We start from the raw sequence: 13,381 nt of genomic DNA, 5'->3' as shown, positions 1-13,381 counted from the left end.
TTTTTTGACAAGTTTTAGGTAGTTGCACCATAAAGGATTATGATTAGCCCGAGAAGCCTCTTTCCAACCCTGTGTGGTCTTGACTAGTTGCTCTCCTCAACAGAGCATGTGTGTCCCACCCACCCGGCAGGACTCAAGCACAAAACTCGTCTCTGGAGACCGGTCACTGCCGAACAGCCTATGTGAGTCGTGAGCACCCACATGACCGTGGCCGTTCTGAACCCCGTGGCCATCCCCCCGTGGGGGCCTGTGTGCAGAAGGTGGGGCTCGACGTGCTGCAGACCCACCCAACCCCCCGAGCCTTCCAGCAGCGAGCCAACACTGGCGTTCTAAGGAACATTTAAGGTAATAAAAAGAGCAAAGTTTCAAACATATCACATATATGCTGCCCCAGATAATCAGAAAAATACTTTATTCAACTGTATTACTTTATTCCATCAAGAACGGACTGCTTCTACTGCGTAACGTCCTGCTGGTGGCGAGAGAGCCCCAGGTGGACGGACACGGGCAGGACCTCGTTCACCTTCCGTGCGTGGCTGCCCCGAGGCCAGCAGACCCTGCAGAGCACGGGAGCCGTGAGCCGAGATGCACACACACGTGAGCACCACTCACCAAAGCTCAGAAGCAAGTTCTCAGGAACATTCAACATGTTTTGTGTCTACTCCTCCCATACACAAAACGTGCTCCACACACACTTTTCAAAGCAGGGCACACTTGCCTAAACGCTGCTTCTGCAGCAGTGCGGAGATGCTGATGGGCGGCCTGGGGGCCAGCGTCTGGGAGCCCCGAAGGCTGGGCGAGCCCCCTCTTCCCGCTCGGCCGGGGGCCAGGGGCGCTGCCGGCGGGGACAGCGCCTTGCAGGGGACCGGCAGCAGTGGGATCCTAGGAGTCAATTCAACAGACACACATCGACCAGGCCCCTTGGGAGCAGGTTTATGCCCAGAGCCAGACCCTCCTCTGTGCTGGTGCCCCCCAGGAGGGAGGGCCCGGCTCCCCGGGGGGTGGGGATGGCCTCTGGAATCAGGGCAGAGGGCACACAGACGTGGCTCCGGGCGGGCTGGGGGAAGACGAGGAGCGCTGTGGCTGGGCTACCCCAGAGGACAAAATGTGTGCTCGCCCACCAGCATCGAAGGCCATTAGGAGCTTAGGTAAGGGGGGGCGTCCACATTTAGGGACCACCTGCCCTGGAGGGCTGCGACAGAGAGCCTGGCGTAGAGACCCCGGTGGGGGTTCCAATATGCAGCAGAGAATGGGGGCCCCCTGTGTCAAAGATGAAGAGTCAAAGGAATTGTCCATTCAGGGTTGGCACACGGCAGCCGAATCCAGCCCTACCCGCTTCTGTAGACAGAGTTTTAGTGGGACAGCTGCATCCGTTTGTCTACTTACCTCTACGACCTTGTCTGCATGATGGCAGAGCGGAGAATATTTACTACCTGCCCTTTACAGAAATGTTTGCCGACCCTAGTCTGTTCCTGTGATAAGATATCTTGTAGCAGGGGGCGCCTGGGTGGCTCAGATGGTTAAGCGTCTGCCTTCGGCTCAGGTCATGATCCCAGAGTCCTGGGATCGAGTCCCACATCAGGCTCCCTGCTCCTTGGGAGCCTGCTTCTCCCTCTGCCTCTCTCTCTCTCTGTCTCTCATGAATAAATAAATAAAATCTTTAAATAAAAAAAAAAAGATATCTTGTAGCCGAGAAACGGCTCTTTTGGAGTTTTTAGTAACAAGGTAACTGCCTAAGTTACATTTTAGCTTCAAAAAAGCAAAACGTGATGTGGTCTACACGATGTCATCTTACTCAGAACACGGACAAATGGGTTTAAAAGGCAATCCCCTTAAGGTTCACAGCCTTATCTGTGGTGAGCAGGGCGCTCCCACACCTCCCACTGGGACGTCTGTGGCGCCGCGAGACATCATACCGGAGAGCCTGGGACACGCTGCTGTGACCGGGCGTCGGGCCGAGGCGCGAGATGCTGCCTGCAGTGGACAGGATTAAAAGGTGAACGTGTGCAGCTCCAGGAAGGCAGACGGCCCCCGGCTGTCCCCTGCCACATCCCCGACGTACTGTTCTCCATGCCCTTCCCGACGGGACAGGTGCGTCCACAGGATGGGAGCAGAACATCTCGCGTCCAGGGCTTTGTGCCCCATGCGCCGCAGGTGCTCAGGGAACATGCAGACCAGCAGAGCTGGGGTGGGGCTGCTCAGCCCCACGGAGCCTCAGTCTGACCCCATGCTCTGGGCTGCGGGCCTGGCAAGGGAGGGCACTCAGTAATGTTTAGAGACCTGCACTCTGCCCTACACTCTGTCTTGGCTCCCATTAGTCTGAGAACCACTGGGAGGAAAAGCACTTCTAGAAGCTTCCAGCTCTGATGAGCGCCTCAGTGCCAGGACTAGCCTCATCTCCACCCACACTGTGAGATATTACACTCCCGAATTTCTGCTGACATCCTCCATGCTAAGAAGCAACTTCCTTTAAAGATGTGAAAAGCCCCTGGTGTGCATTAGTCATAGCAGGGAGCAAATTTGAAAACTACTCTCGTTTAATACCCGAACTCTTTGCGTCCAGATTTTGGGAGAATTTTAACAGAAGAATGGCAGGGAAAGAAAGGAGGACAGCATTTAGGATCTCCATGTGTCCTTCTGTGATTGAAGAACCTGGATCAGAGAGAGGCAGTGCTTTTCACAGCACCAAGTGGCCAATGGGGTCGTCTCTGTGCCGCTGGGCTGTGTGGACCGCAGGAGGACTCCGCTCATTGGCGGCTCCCAGGACTCCTGAGTGTGCAGGTGACCCTCAGAAGCTCTGCAGAATCACTGAGAATCAGGGAGACCAACTGTCTCACGTGTTTTATTTTCTGTATTTTGTGATGGTCTGACACCGTGGGGCCTTGCTTATCCTGGAGAGACCACCCCTCCCAGGGCTAGCTGACTCCCAGAGAGTAATGATTTGTCTGTAAACCCGCCTCTGACAGGAAATCTGACCCCCCAGAGCCTGTGCTCTGAATCACCCCCCACCTTTCACACTCTGCCCTAACCACCTGAGGCCAGCATCGGACACGGGACAGCGCCTACCCCTGCCCCGCAAACTGCTAATATGACCCCAACTAAGCAATCCCAAACCTCGTCGATCCCACTGCCTGCCACTCTTCCTGGGAAGACCACCCACCCCCGCCCGATGGACCCAGAGATCCCACATGGGGCCCTGTGGGGCAGCCTGGCCCCTGCTTCTAGGAGACGGAAAACTTCACCTTGCTTGGTGGCCCCTCCTGGTCTGCGGGCCACACTACTGATTAAGTAAATCTCAGTATATTTTTACATGGGGCAGAACCACGACAGTTATAGTGGGTTACATACTCAACACAATTACGGTCGACTGAAACAGCGTCTTACTCTTTACAGTAATTTGTGGACAGAACAGTTATCAACGGAGATGAGGAAGCAGAGGCCCTCAGGTCAACTCACAGGGGCCGTGCGAGCCTGAGCCCAGCACGGTGGGCGCCCCGCACATAGCCGAGGAGGACCGCGTGACTCGGCAGGGTCTGAGGGGCAGAAAACCGTCCCAGGCCTTGTGGGAACTCAACAGCATGGCAGGACCAGGCACTCGGGTGCTGAGGTGTGCCCCTGCTTCAGCCCACCTGAAAACAGGTGGTCAGACTGATGCTCCACTACCAACAAGACGCCCACAAGTCAACACCTGTAATTCTTGTTCAAGGAAGCGGTGCTGTTGAATGCACTTTAGAAAGATCTCGGGGCGCCTGGGGGGGCTCAGTCGTTAAGCGTCTGCCTTCGGCTCAGGTCATGATCCCAGGGTCCTGGGACCGAGCCCCACATCGGGCTCCCTGCTCCGCGGGGAGCCTGCTTCTCCCTCTCCCACTCCCCTTGCTTGTGTTCCCTCTCTCACTGTGTCTCTATCAAATAAATAGATAAAATCTTAAAAAAAAAAAAAAAAAAAAAAAGAAAGAAAGAAAAAGATCTCCAAAGAGGGCAAGTCGCATTACCCAGAACATGGGAAAACTCATCCCCTGTGATGCCAGATGGACAAGGGCATTTCTGAATGGGGCAACATGGTACAAAAGCAGGCAATGGGGTGTGGTTGGTGATGGGGAGGAGCCCCGGGCCATGGGGAATGGAGGACCTGTGCCCGGGGTCAGAGAGACACCCATAGCTCCCCGACTCATTCCAATGTGCTCATCAAGAAGGGGCCCAGGCTGCCCAGGAGCTGAGACCAGCGGACCTCATGAGAGCGAGGACGAACCCCGACACAGCCGTTCAACACCAGTGCTGCGAGCCCACCAGTGACAGACAGCAGCAGCTCCGCATGCTCCCGCAGGACCCTGGCGAGTCCGCCCCAGCCCAGAGTTGAGTCAGGGATGGAGGGGAGGGCCAGGGAGAGGCTGTGCCATGGGACTCCGGTGGCAGACAGCACTCACGTGTGGAGTGAGTGCCCGCAGAGTGAGGTGGGGACAGCTGAGAGCTGGGCTGGTGCAGAGCAGGCTCCCAGCGCACCGCATCCGCACAAGAGACAAGACAGTCTTGAAAAAGAGGGCAAGGCTAGAGGGCTCCCTGCACAAAGAGAAAATCTACAGCGGCAGAAGAAAAGCAACTCATCACACGCAGAAGAATGACATGACTTACGGCTGACTCCTTACCAGAAATGAAGGAGCACGAGGCAGGGGGAAGCCTCCACAGGGCTAGAAATGGGGGCCAGGAACTCTATAGCCAGTGAAGTGACCCTTCAAGATGCAGACAAAATGAAGACATTCAGAGGTGGACGAAGACTGAGAATCCACTGCCAGCTGACAAGCCCTACAACAAAATGGTGCTTCAGGCTGAAATGAAGTAAGAGCCAACAGTAATTTGAATCCGTGGGAAGGAGGAGGAACCCTGGAAATGGTAAAAATGCAGTACAAGTAAAGAATGTGTGTATGTGACTTTCTCTTATGATCTTTAAGAAATGTGACATTGTTTTAAAGAAGTAATTAGGAGGATACTGTGTTACTGGGTCTGTAATACTATGAATGCTATATGTGTTATTATGTGTTATATACAGCATATGTAGTTATACTTAATAGGACATCATGAAGCGGGGGAGGAACTGTAAGGGAGCAGTGAATTTCACCTGAGTTAAGTCAGTATTCACTTGAAGTAGATTATGATAGGGTGCACGGTGGAATTCCTAGGTAGTCACTGAGAAAATAACAGAACACGTTGTAAAATATCAACAGAGAAATCAAACGTGTGTTAGTGGGCTCAGCTGTCACAACACAACACTACAGGCTGGGGCTTAACCAGTGGACATTTATTGTTCATAGTCATGGAGGCTGGCTGGGCGTTTACGAAGGGCCTCTTCCTGGCCCATTGATGGCCATCTTCTGTGTGCTCATGTGATCTCTTAGTGCATGTGCATGGAGAGTGAGTGAGCTCTCTGGTGTCTCCTCTTTTTGTTGTTGTTCTATGGTTTTGTTGACACAAATACAATGTGCCTTCCCCCACCCCCCCACGCCCTGTGTCTCTTATAAGGACACTAACCATATCAGATCAGAGTCCCACCCTATGACCTCATTTACCTCCTAAAGGCTCTGTCTCCAAATACAGTCATGTGGGGGGTTAGGGCTTCAACCTATCAATTTTGAGGGGATACAATCCAGTCTGTAGCAAAATGATACACTAAAAATAATGCAAAAAACAGTTAAGGAGATACAAACAACAAATCCCAAGACATACAAAAAACAATAGCAAAATGGCAGACATATATCCACACATGCTGATAATGTATTAACCCTCAATGGACCAAACACTCCAGTGAAAAGGCAGACAGTATAAGAATGGATCAGGCAACAAGAAAAGCAACATCTGATACTGTCTGCAAGAGGTATGCTTTGGATTCAGACATAAATGGGTTGAAAATAAAAAAGAATGGGAAAAGATATGCCTTGTGGACTGAAGAGAATTCCACCATCAAAAGCAATTACTGAAGCATAAGTTTATCTATAAAAGACCTATACACTGAAAGCAACAAAAGATCCCCTGGATAAATTAGAGATCTAGAAGTGGAGAGACAGGCATGCCATGCTGATGGATTCAAAGACTCAAAACTGTTAAGACAGCAGTTCTCCCCCAAACTGATGTGCAGATGCAACACAATTCCCATCAAAATCTCAGCAGGCTTTTTTTTGTAGAATCTAACAAGTGGATCTTAAGATTTATGTAAAAATGCAAAGGACCTAGAATAGCCAAAATCATTTGGTAAATTAAGAACAAAGTCAGAGGGCTTACATTGATTTCAAAATTTAGTGGTAAAGCAAAAGTAATCAAGAATATGGTTATTTTTAAAAATTTCATTTAAGTAATCTCTACACCCAATGTGGGGCTCAATTAACCCGAGATCAAGCGTCCCATGCTCCACCAACTGAGCCAGCCAGTGCCCCTAAGATGACATTTTGATTAGTTGAAAAGAATACAAAGTCCAGAAGAAAACTCTGGCAGTTATGACCAATTGACTAACCTCAATTTTGGACTGTTTATCATATGCAGAATTACAACTGACTTTTGTATATGGATATTGCATCCTGTAACCTTACCAGCCTTGTTTGATTCCTACTAGTATTCTTAAAGATCCCTTATGATTTTCTGCACACAAGGGCATACCATCTATGATAAAGACACTACACTCATTCTCACCCAATCTATGTGCCTGTCACTTCCTTCTCTGGCCTCCCTGCGCTGGCTGGAGCCCCCAGTGGATGTGGGACTGGAGAGGGGCTGTGGACTGTGGGTGCCCTGCCATGCACCTGGTCTCAGGGGATAGCATACTCCCTCTCAACAGTACCCTGTCAGCTGTGGGTTTTCTACAGATGCCCTTTACCTGGTGAGGAAGTTGCCTTCTATTACATGTTTCTTCAGAGCTTCTATTATGAATGATTATAGATTTTTGTCAAATTATCTGTTGAAAAGATCTAATGTTTTTTAGGTCTTCTATTTCTAATATAGTTAACTAACTGATCTTCAGATGTCAAATAACCTTGAATTACTGGGATAAACCCCACTTGGTGATGGTATACAATTCTTTTCCTATGTTGCTAGATTTGATTGCCTCACACATTTTTAAAGAATTCTGCATCCGTATTCATAAGGAACACTGCTCAGTTATTTTTCTTGTGTCTTTGGCTTTAAGATACTGCTGACCTTGTAAAATGAACTGGAAAGAGTTCAATCCTCTCCTATTTTCTGAAAGAGTTCATGTAGGATTTTTAGTTCATTAAATGTTTCATAAAATTACCCATGAAGCTATTGGGAAATGGACTTTTCTTTGTAGAAAGATATTAAAATTATTAACTCAATGTCTTCACTTGATAGAGATCTATCTATATTTACTATTTCTTCTGGACGTAATTTTGATAACGTCTTTATAGGAATTTATGCATTTCATGTAAGTCATCTACTTTGTTGGCATAGTATTGTTAATGCTATTTTCTTATAATTATTTTAATATCTGTAGGGTATGTAGTGATGTCCCCCCTTTCATTCCGATACTGGTAATTTGTGCTTTCTTGGTCACTCTAGGTAAAAGTTGACCAATTTTGCTAATTTTTTCACAGGACAAACTTTAGATTCCACTGAGTTTTCTAGTTCATAGATTTCTAATACATTTTGTTGTAGCTTCTTAAGGTTGGAAGCTCACTGATTTTTTATTTTTATTTTTTATTTTTTTGGAAGCTCACTGATTTTAGATCTCCTTCCTAACATAAGCATTTAAAGCTATACATTTCCCTCTAAGCATTGCTGTACCTGCATCTTAAAAATTTTGGTATGTTGTATTTTCTTTCAAGATACTTTCTGATGTTACTGATTTTTTTCCTTGATCCATTAAAAGTTAGTTATAATTGTGTTGTTTAATTTCCAAATATTTGTTTTGATTTTTTTTGTTGCTGATTACCAATTTAATTCCATTGTCACCTGAAAATACACTTTGGGTGATTACAATCCCTTTAAATGCGTCAGGATTTGTTTTATGTCCCGGTATGTGGTCTATTTTAGATAGTGCTCCATTTGCCCTGGAAAGGAATGTGTGTGGTGTTATTACTGGGTGGGGTCCACACCTATCAGGTAAGTCAGTGGGGTTAACAGTGTTGTTCAAGTTATTGCAGTGGGATATTGAAATATCTGAATTGTAATAGTTGAATTAACCATTTCTCTTTTTAATTTTGCAGTTTGGGCATCACGTATTTTAGGTCTTCCATTTTTGGTGTCTACAGTAATAATTATGTTTTCCTGGTGTATTGAGCCTTTCATCATCATGAAATGCCCCTTTGTCTCTAATAATATTTATCTTAGGACTGATTTCCGGGGTGCCTGGGTGGCTCAGTCAGTTAAGCATCTGCCTTCAGCTCAGGTCACGATCCCAGGGTCCTGGGATCGAGCCCCGCTTCGGGCTCCCTGCTTGGTGGGAAGCCAGCTGCTCTCCCTGCTTATGCTCTCTCCCTCTCTCTCAAGTAAATAAAAAAAATATTTTTTTAATGATTTTTTAAAAAAGATTTTATTTGACAGAGAGAGACACAGCCAGAGAGGGAACACAAGCAGGGGGAGTGAGAGAGGGAGAAGCAGGCTTCCCGCGGAGCAGGGAGCCCCACGCAGAGCTTGATCCCAGGACCCTGGGATCATGACCCGAGCCGAAGGCAGATGCTTAACCACTGAGCCACCCAGGCGCTCCAATTAAAAATCTTTAAAAAGTTTTTTAAGAACAACCCCTGATTCTGATGTGAAAATAGCCTCTCTAGCTCTGTAGTGGTTATTGTTTGCTTGATAATCTTTTCCTATAATTTTCCTATTTGTGTCCTTGAATCTAAAATGTGTCTCTTTTAGACAGCATCCAGTTGGGGCTATCTCTTGCACCAGTGTGACAATCTCTGCTCTTCTGTTGGGGGGTGTTCTGTGTGTTCACATTTGACATTACCACCAATTGGTTAGATCTGTGTGGGCTACACTGCTATCTGCTTGTTTCCTTTTACATCTTTCCTTGTGTAGCTGTTCTAACAACCTTTGAGAAGAGTATTCTCTAAAATGGAATTGTCTATTTCTTCTTTCCATTTTGTCAGCTTTTGCTTCATAAATCTGTTGTTGCATGTGTATACATTATAATTGTGTCTTCCTGATACAGCGACCCTGTATTACCAAGATGTTCCTCCTCTTCTCCAGAAACATCCTTCGTCCAACACCGTTTTGTCCAATACTCACATTGCGGCTCCAGCTCGTCTGGTTACCATCTGCATGGTGTGGTTTACACCCTGTACTTTGAGCTTATTTGTGCTGCTGGATTAAAGTGTGTCTCTTGCAGACAATGTGTGGCTGTGTCTTCTCCATCCAGTCTGACAACCTCTGCCTTCTCATTGGTGGGTTTAGTCCTGTTCATGTTGAAGGTAGGCATTGATAGGATCTGATTTACACCTATTTTGCTATTTGTCTACAGGTCTCATGTACCTTTTTTCTTCTAGTCTGCCTTTATTGCCTTCTTTTGCGGTAAACAAGTGCTTTTTAATGTAACATTTTAATTCCTCTTGATTTTAAAAACTATTTTTGGAGTCATGTTTGTGTTTAAACAAGTCTACTTCTAGTTAACACTGACTTAATTCTGTTGAGCTGTCACCTCCGCTCCAACATGGCCCCGTTCCCCCTCCTCTGTGCTTACTACCCTACGTGTTACATCTGTTTATTATGACCCCAACGAGTGTTATACTTGCTGCTTCCACAGTCTTACGTTTTGTAGAGTAACCGAGAGAATGAGACCCCATTCCCTCCAGTGCATCAGGTACTGTCAGTGTGCGTCTTCAGCTCAATGCCTTCTGTTAGGATTTCTCGTAGGGTAGGTCGGCTAGCAACAATTATGTTTTTGTTACTCTGTGATGTTTATTTTGTCTTAAACTTTGAAGGAGAATTCTATTAGATATAGAATTCTTGGTTGACCCAGGCTTGGGGGTGGGGGATGGCCTTTAGGCTCTTTTAGAATTTAAGGCCTATAATCCTTAAAACTGTTGAAGACAGGAAAGACAGGGAAAGTGAAGGCGACACAAGCCGCTATACGAGGACGAGATGCAGGATGTCCTTACAGGGAACTCTGGGTCAAGAGCAAACGAGGCTACTCAATGGCTGTGGGGCAGAGCCATGCTGATGCCAAGCGGCCCCAGGCTGTGCTGGTGTTGCAAGCACCCCTGTCCTTTGAGGGGGGCTGGGGCACTGCATCTGCAACATGTTCTCAGTGGCTCAGAGATACACCAACCATAAAGGGTAGGGAGCAAATCTGGCAAAATGTTGGGGAATCTGGGTGAAGGGAACATGGGAGTTTTTTGTATTATTCTTACCATTTTCTTGTGTGTTATTTCTGAAATATTTTCAAAATAAATTATGAAACTATCAAGCTGGGACACTCATCTTACAGTATATTTCAAAATATACTCCAAAGAGCTTGGAAAAAGGTAAATATTAAAAACTAGAAGAAAATGGTATGGGTATGGAAAAGACCTATCCAAACACAGAAATCTTCTGTGAGGCAGGAAAGGACATAACCACAGATTTGAGACATAAAAATATTAAGTATCTAAAATTAAAAAAAAAATCAAATAAAAAATTAAATAGCAAATTGGATAAAAGATCAATATCCCTCATCTTGAGGATTTCATATATGTGAAGGACAAATGAAAAAATAGATAATTCACAGAAAAAAACAAGAGATGACTTAAATGAAGAAACTCAGGATCACAGTCACAGAAATGAGGACCCATCCCTTCCAGAGTGGCAACAGGGGGACACTGAGACGCACGGGGCAGGACGCACACAGGGCAGCCCTCCTGTCACTTCTCAATTCTTGATCGATACATCTGGAAAGCATCAAGGGGGTCCCCGTGTTCCCTCCTGGAAACGTGTCCGGGGAGAGAATCCAGTGAGGACCCATGTCCCTGCACACAGCTCGCACACACTGTGGACAGCGAGGGGCAAGAGCCTCCTTGGGGGGGGGTGGGAAGTGCACTGAGGCTGAGGACATGGCCAGGCTGGGACGCCAGGTCACAGGCTTCTGTATGGAAAGGAAGATGAGCAGGGCAGCAACTCCCCTGCATGCACTGCTGGTCTCACCTCAGTCCTGTAAAGACAGATCTGAAACCCACAACTGCACGGGAACGGTGAAGGCCAGGGTGTGGGTGGGACCGGGGCATGTGAGGACAGCTTGCCTGGCCCGCGCAGGTGCAGGGGATGTCAGGCCCAGAGGACGCTCCCAACAAAGGCGAGCACGGGGCAAGAGCCAGCACCAAGAGGAACACCACCTCATGCACCACGGAAATGGCATCCACGGGAAGCTGGACAGGACTAGAGAGTAAGTGTCACGAGCTCTCACCAGGGTGTGACAGGGAGGCCCGTGCATGGGAATAAACAGGCTAAAATGGGAAACTCCGTCCCCGGGGGGTGGGGGAGGGTGGGTGGGGAGCTGCATCCATGAGCTGAATTCTCTCCAAGCCGGCACATCAGGCCTGAGGTGGGCAGTGTGGGAGCAAAAGGCAAGGAGTGGGGATGAGAGGCTGTGAGCAGGATGAACAGCCATGCTGGGGTGCCTCCCGGCCGGCAGGAACAACACGAGTGGTAGAAATGTAGAGCCGCATCCGGGACGCACCACGGGACAGTCCCCCAGGGCAGGTGCTGCAGGACCCCCACTCCCACTCAGCCGTGAGGAAGGCAGCAGGAGGCTCTAGAGGCGACCACGCAGATAGCCTGCCTCTCAGTCCTACTCCAAGGCAGCTACTGGAATATCACTGGCAGCAAGAAGCAAAGGTGGGGCAGAGAGCAGAGAAGCTGGGCTCGAGGGCAAGCAAGCTTGGTCACAAAGCACGAATATCTCCCCTGCAGGCCTGAGCTCACTGGGCGCTTGGTGAGGAGGTGGGGGCAACAGCAGAGGGGGTAGGCCAGGGGGCCCACCCTGACCCCAGTAGGGAAGGGGCCCGAGCCTGCCGGCGAGCACACACACTCCCCTCGGAAACCCACCAGCCTCTCCAACTCCCAGGAAGCAAGGCTGGTGATGATACCATTTTGCTCCAGGCCGAGAGGAGACCCGCTACCGCAAGAGCACTCTGTCTGTGGCGTGTTCTGAGGGGGTTCTAACGGGTCCCCCAATGGGCCCAGCAGCCACACCACTTTGGGGAACAGGTCACTCCCACGCTGACTTTGTTGAAGGAGCACTGACATGGGTGCGTCCTGATGGGTTTGACTGAATGCTCCTTTCCGGGGAACGGAGCTCAGCCCACGTGCTGACATGGGGTATGGGTGCAGGGACCCCCACTTACCCATGCGTCCATGCTGAGGTGGGCTGATCAGAGAGATTCTTGCTGGGCCAACTGCCACCTCAGGCTAAGGTGTAAAAAGAAAAATAGTTTCCGATGCGGCCCCTGCTGAGTGAGATTCTCCCTATTTACTAAGAACACACTGCTAAGTGTCTGTCAGTCAGCTGGGGAAATTCCTGGGCTGGCCGGAGACGGGCCCCACACTGCTGTGCCCCGCGGCCCCAGGGAGCCCACAGCACCTAGCACACGGAGGGCTCCACTAAGTGCTTTTAAGAGTTTCGGAAGAGAGAGAAGTCCTTGACTGACGTCATAAATTTTACTCGTTTTGAGAGAGAGAGAATCTCCAGCAGACTCCCCTCTGGGGGCACAGCCCCATGTGGAGCTCAATCCCATGACCCTGAGATCATGACCTGAGCCAAAACCAAGTCAGACACTTAACCGACTGAGCCACCCAGGCACCCCTGATACCATAAAGTTTAAAATCCTGATTAAATCCATTCTGTGCATATAATTTTATCACCTTGCAATCTAGATGCTGATGGGGCGAGCCCTGCTCTGGCCATGCACCTGTCATGTACCCCCTCCCTGACTTCCTGAGAGAACACCTCCCTGGTGCTAATGTTAGTGACGGCGGAGCCCTCCTCCCAGCACAGATGCTGCCAGGAGTCGGGCCAAATGCTATTTCCAGCTGCCCTGGCCTCACTCCCGTGGCCCCTCACATGCCCGGACCCCCTGGTCTGTCACTAGACTTGGCCACCAGCCCCCAGGCCCCTGACAGCGGCCCATCTTCCCAGCCCCCACCCCTGACACATCCACCCCAGTGGTCCTTTTACTCCATGGTCAGGCAGCCTCCCTTGGCGGCCCCACTCCAGGCCACCCTCTGTGACCCCACCCCCGGCTCATACCCACAAGCCAGACTCAACCCTGAAGGGACCGGCCCCCTCGGGCAGAGACACTGCAAACAGCACAGCCCTGCCTGGAGGGCTGGCTCTCCACCGAGATGGCCACTGACGGCCCGCTCACACCCAGGAGAGCACTCTCACACCAGGGGGGCACGCTCACACCCA

General features: G+C 49.3%; 1 protein-coding gene across 4 annotated transcripts in view; it reads right to left on the bottom strand.

The window, feature by feature from the left end:
* Positions 1 to 234: 234 nt before the first annotated feature.
* RNF212 (ring finger protein 212) overlaps positions 235 to 13,381 on the bottom strand; it is a 35,835-nt gene continuing 22,688 nt past the window's right edge. For 3 of the 4 annotated variants that reach the window (XM_035005495.1, XM_035005494.1, XM_035005497.1), the window contains 4 exons: positions 12,318 to 12,381; positions 1,917 to 1,974; positions 719 to 882; positions 235 to 557 (listed from right to left, as the gene is read on the bottom strand). In XM_035005495.1, coding sequence (XP_034861386.1) covers positions 520 to 557; positions 719 to 882; positions 1,917 to 1,974; positions 12,318 to 12,381 — 324 coding nt within the window. In that variant the 3' untranslated portion in view covers positions 235 to 519. Of the gene's footprint in view, positions 558 to 718; positions 883 to 1,916; positions 1,975 to 10,630; positions 10,900 to 12,317; positions 12,382 to 13,381 lie in introns of those variants that run through there. The other variant, XM_035005498.1, reaches the window with a different exon arrangement.

This window comes from Mirounga leonina, unplaced genomic scaffold (assembly GCF_011800145.1).
Source record: "Mirounga leonina isolate KUSES-001 unplaced genomic scaffold, KU_Mleo_1.0 Mir_129, whole genome shotgun sequence".
Taxonomy (NCBI): Eukaryota; Metazoa; Chordata; class Mammalia; order Carnivora; family Phocidae; genus Mirounga; species Mirounga leonina.
This window is presented reverse-complemented; position numbering and strand designations above follow the sequence as displayed.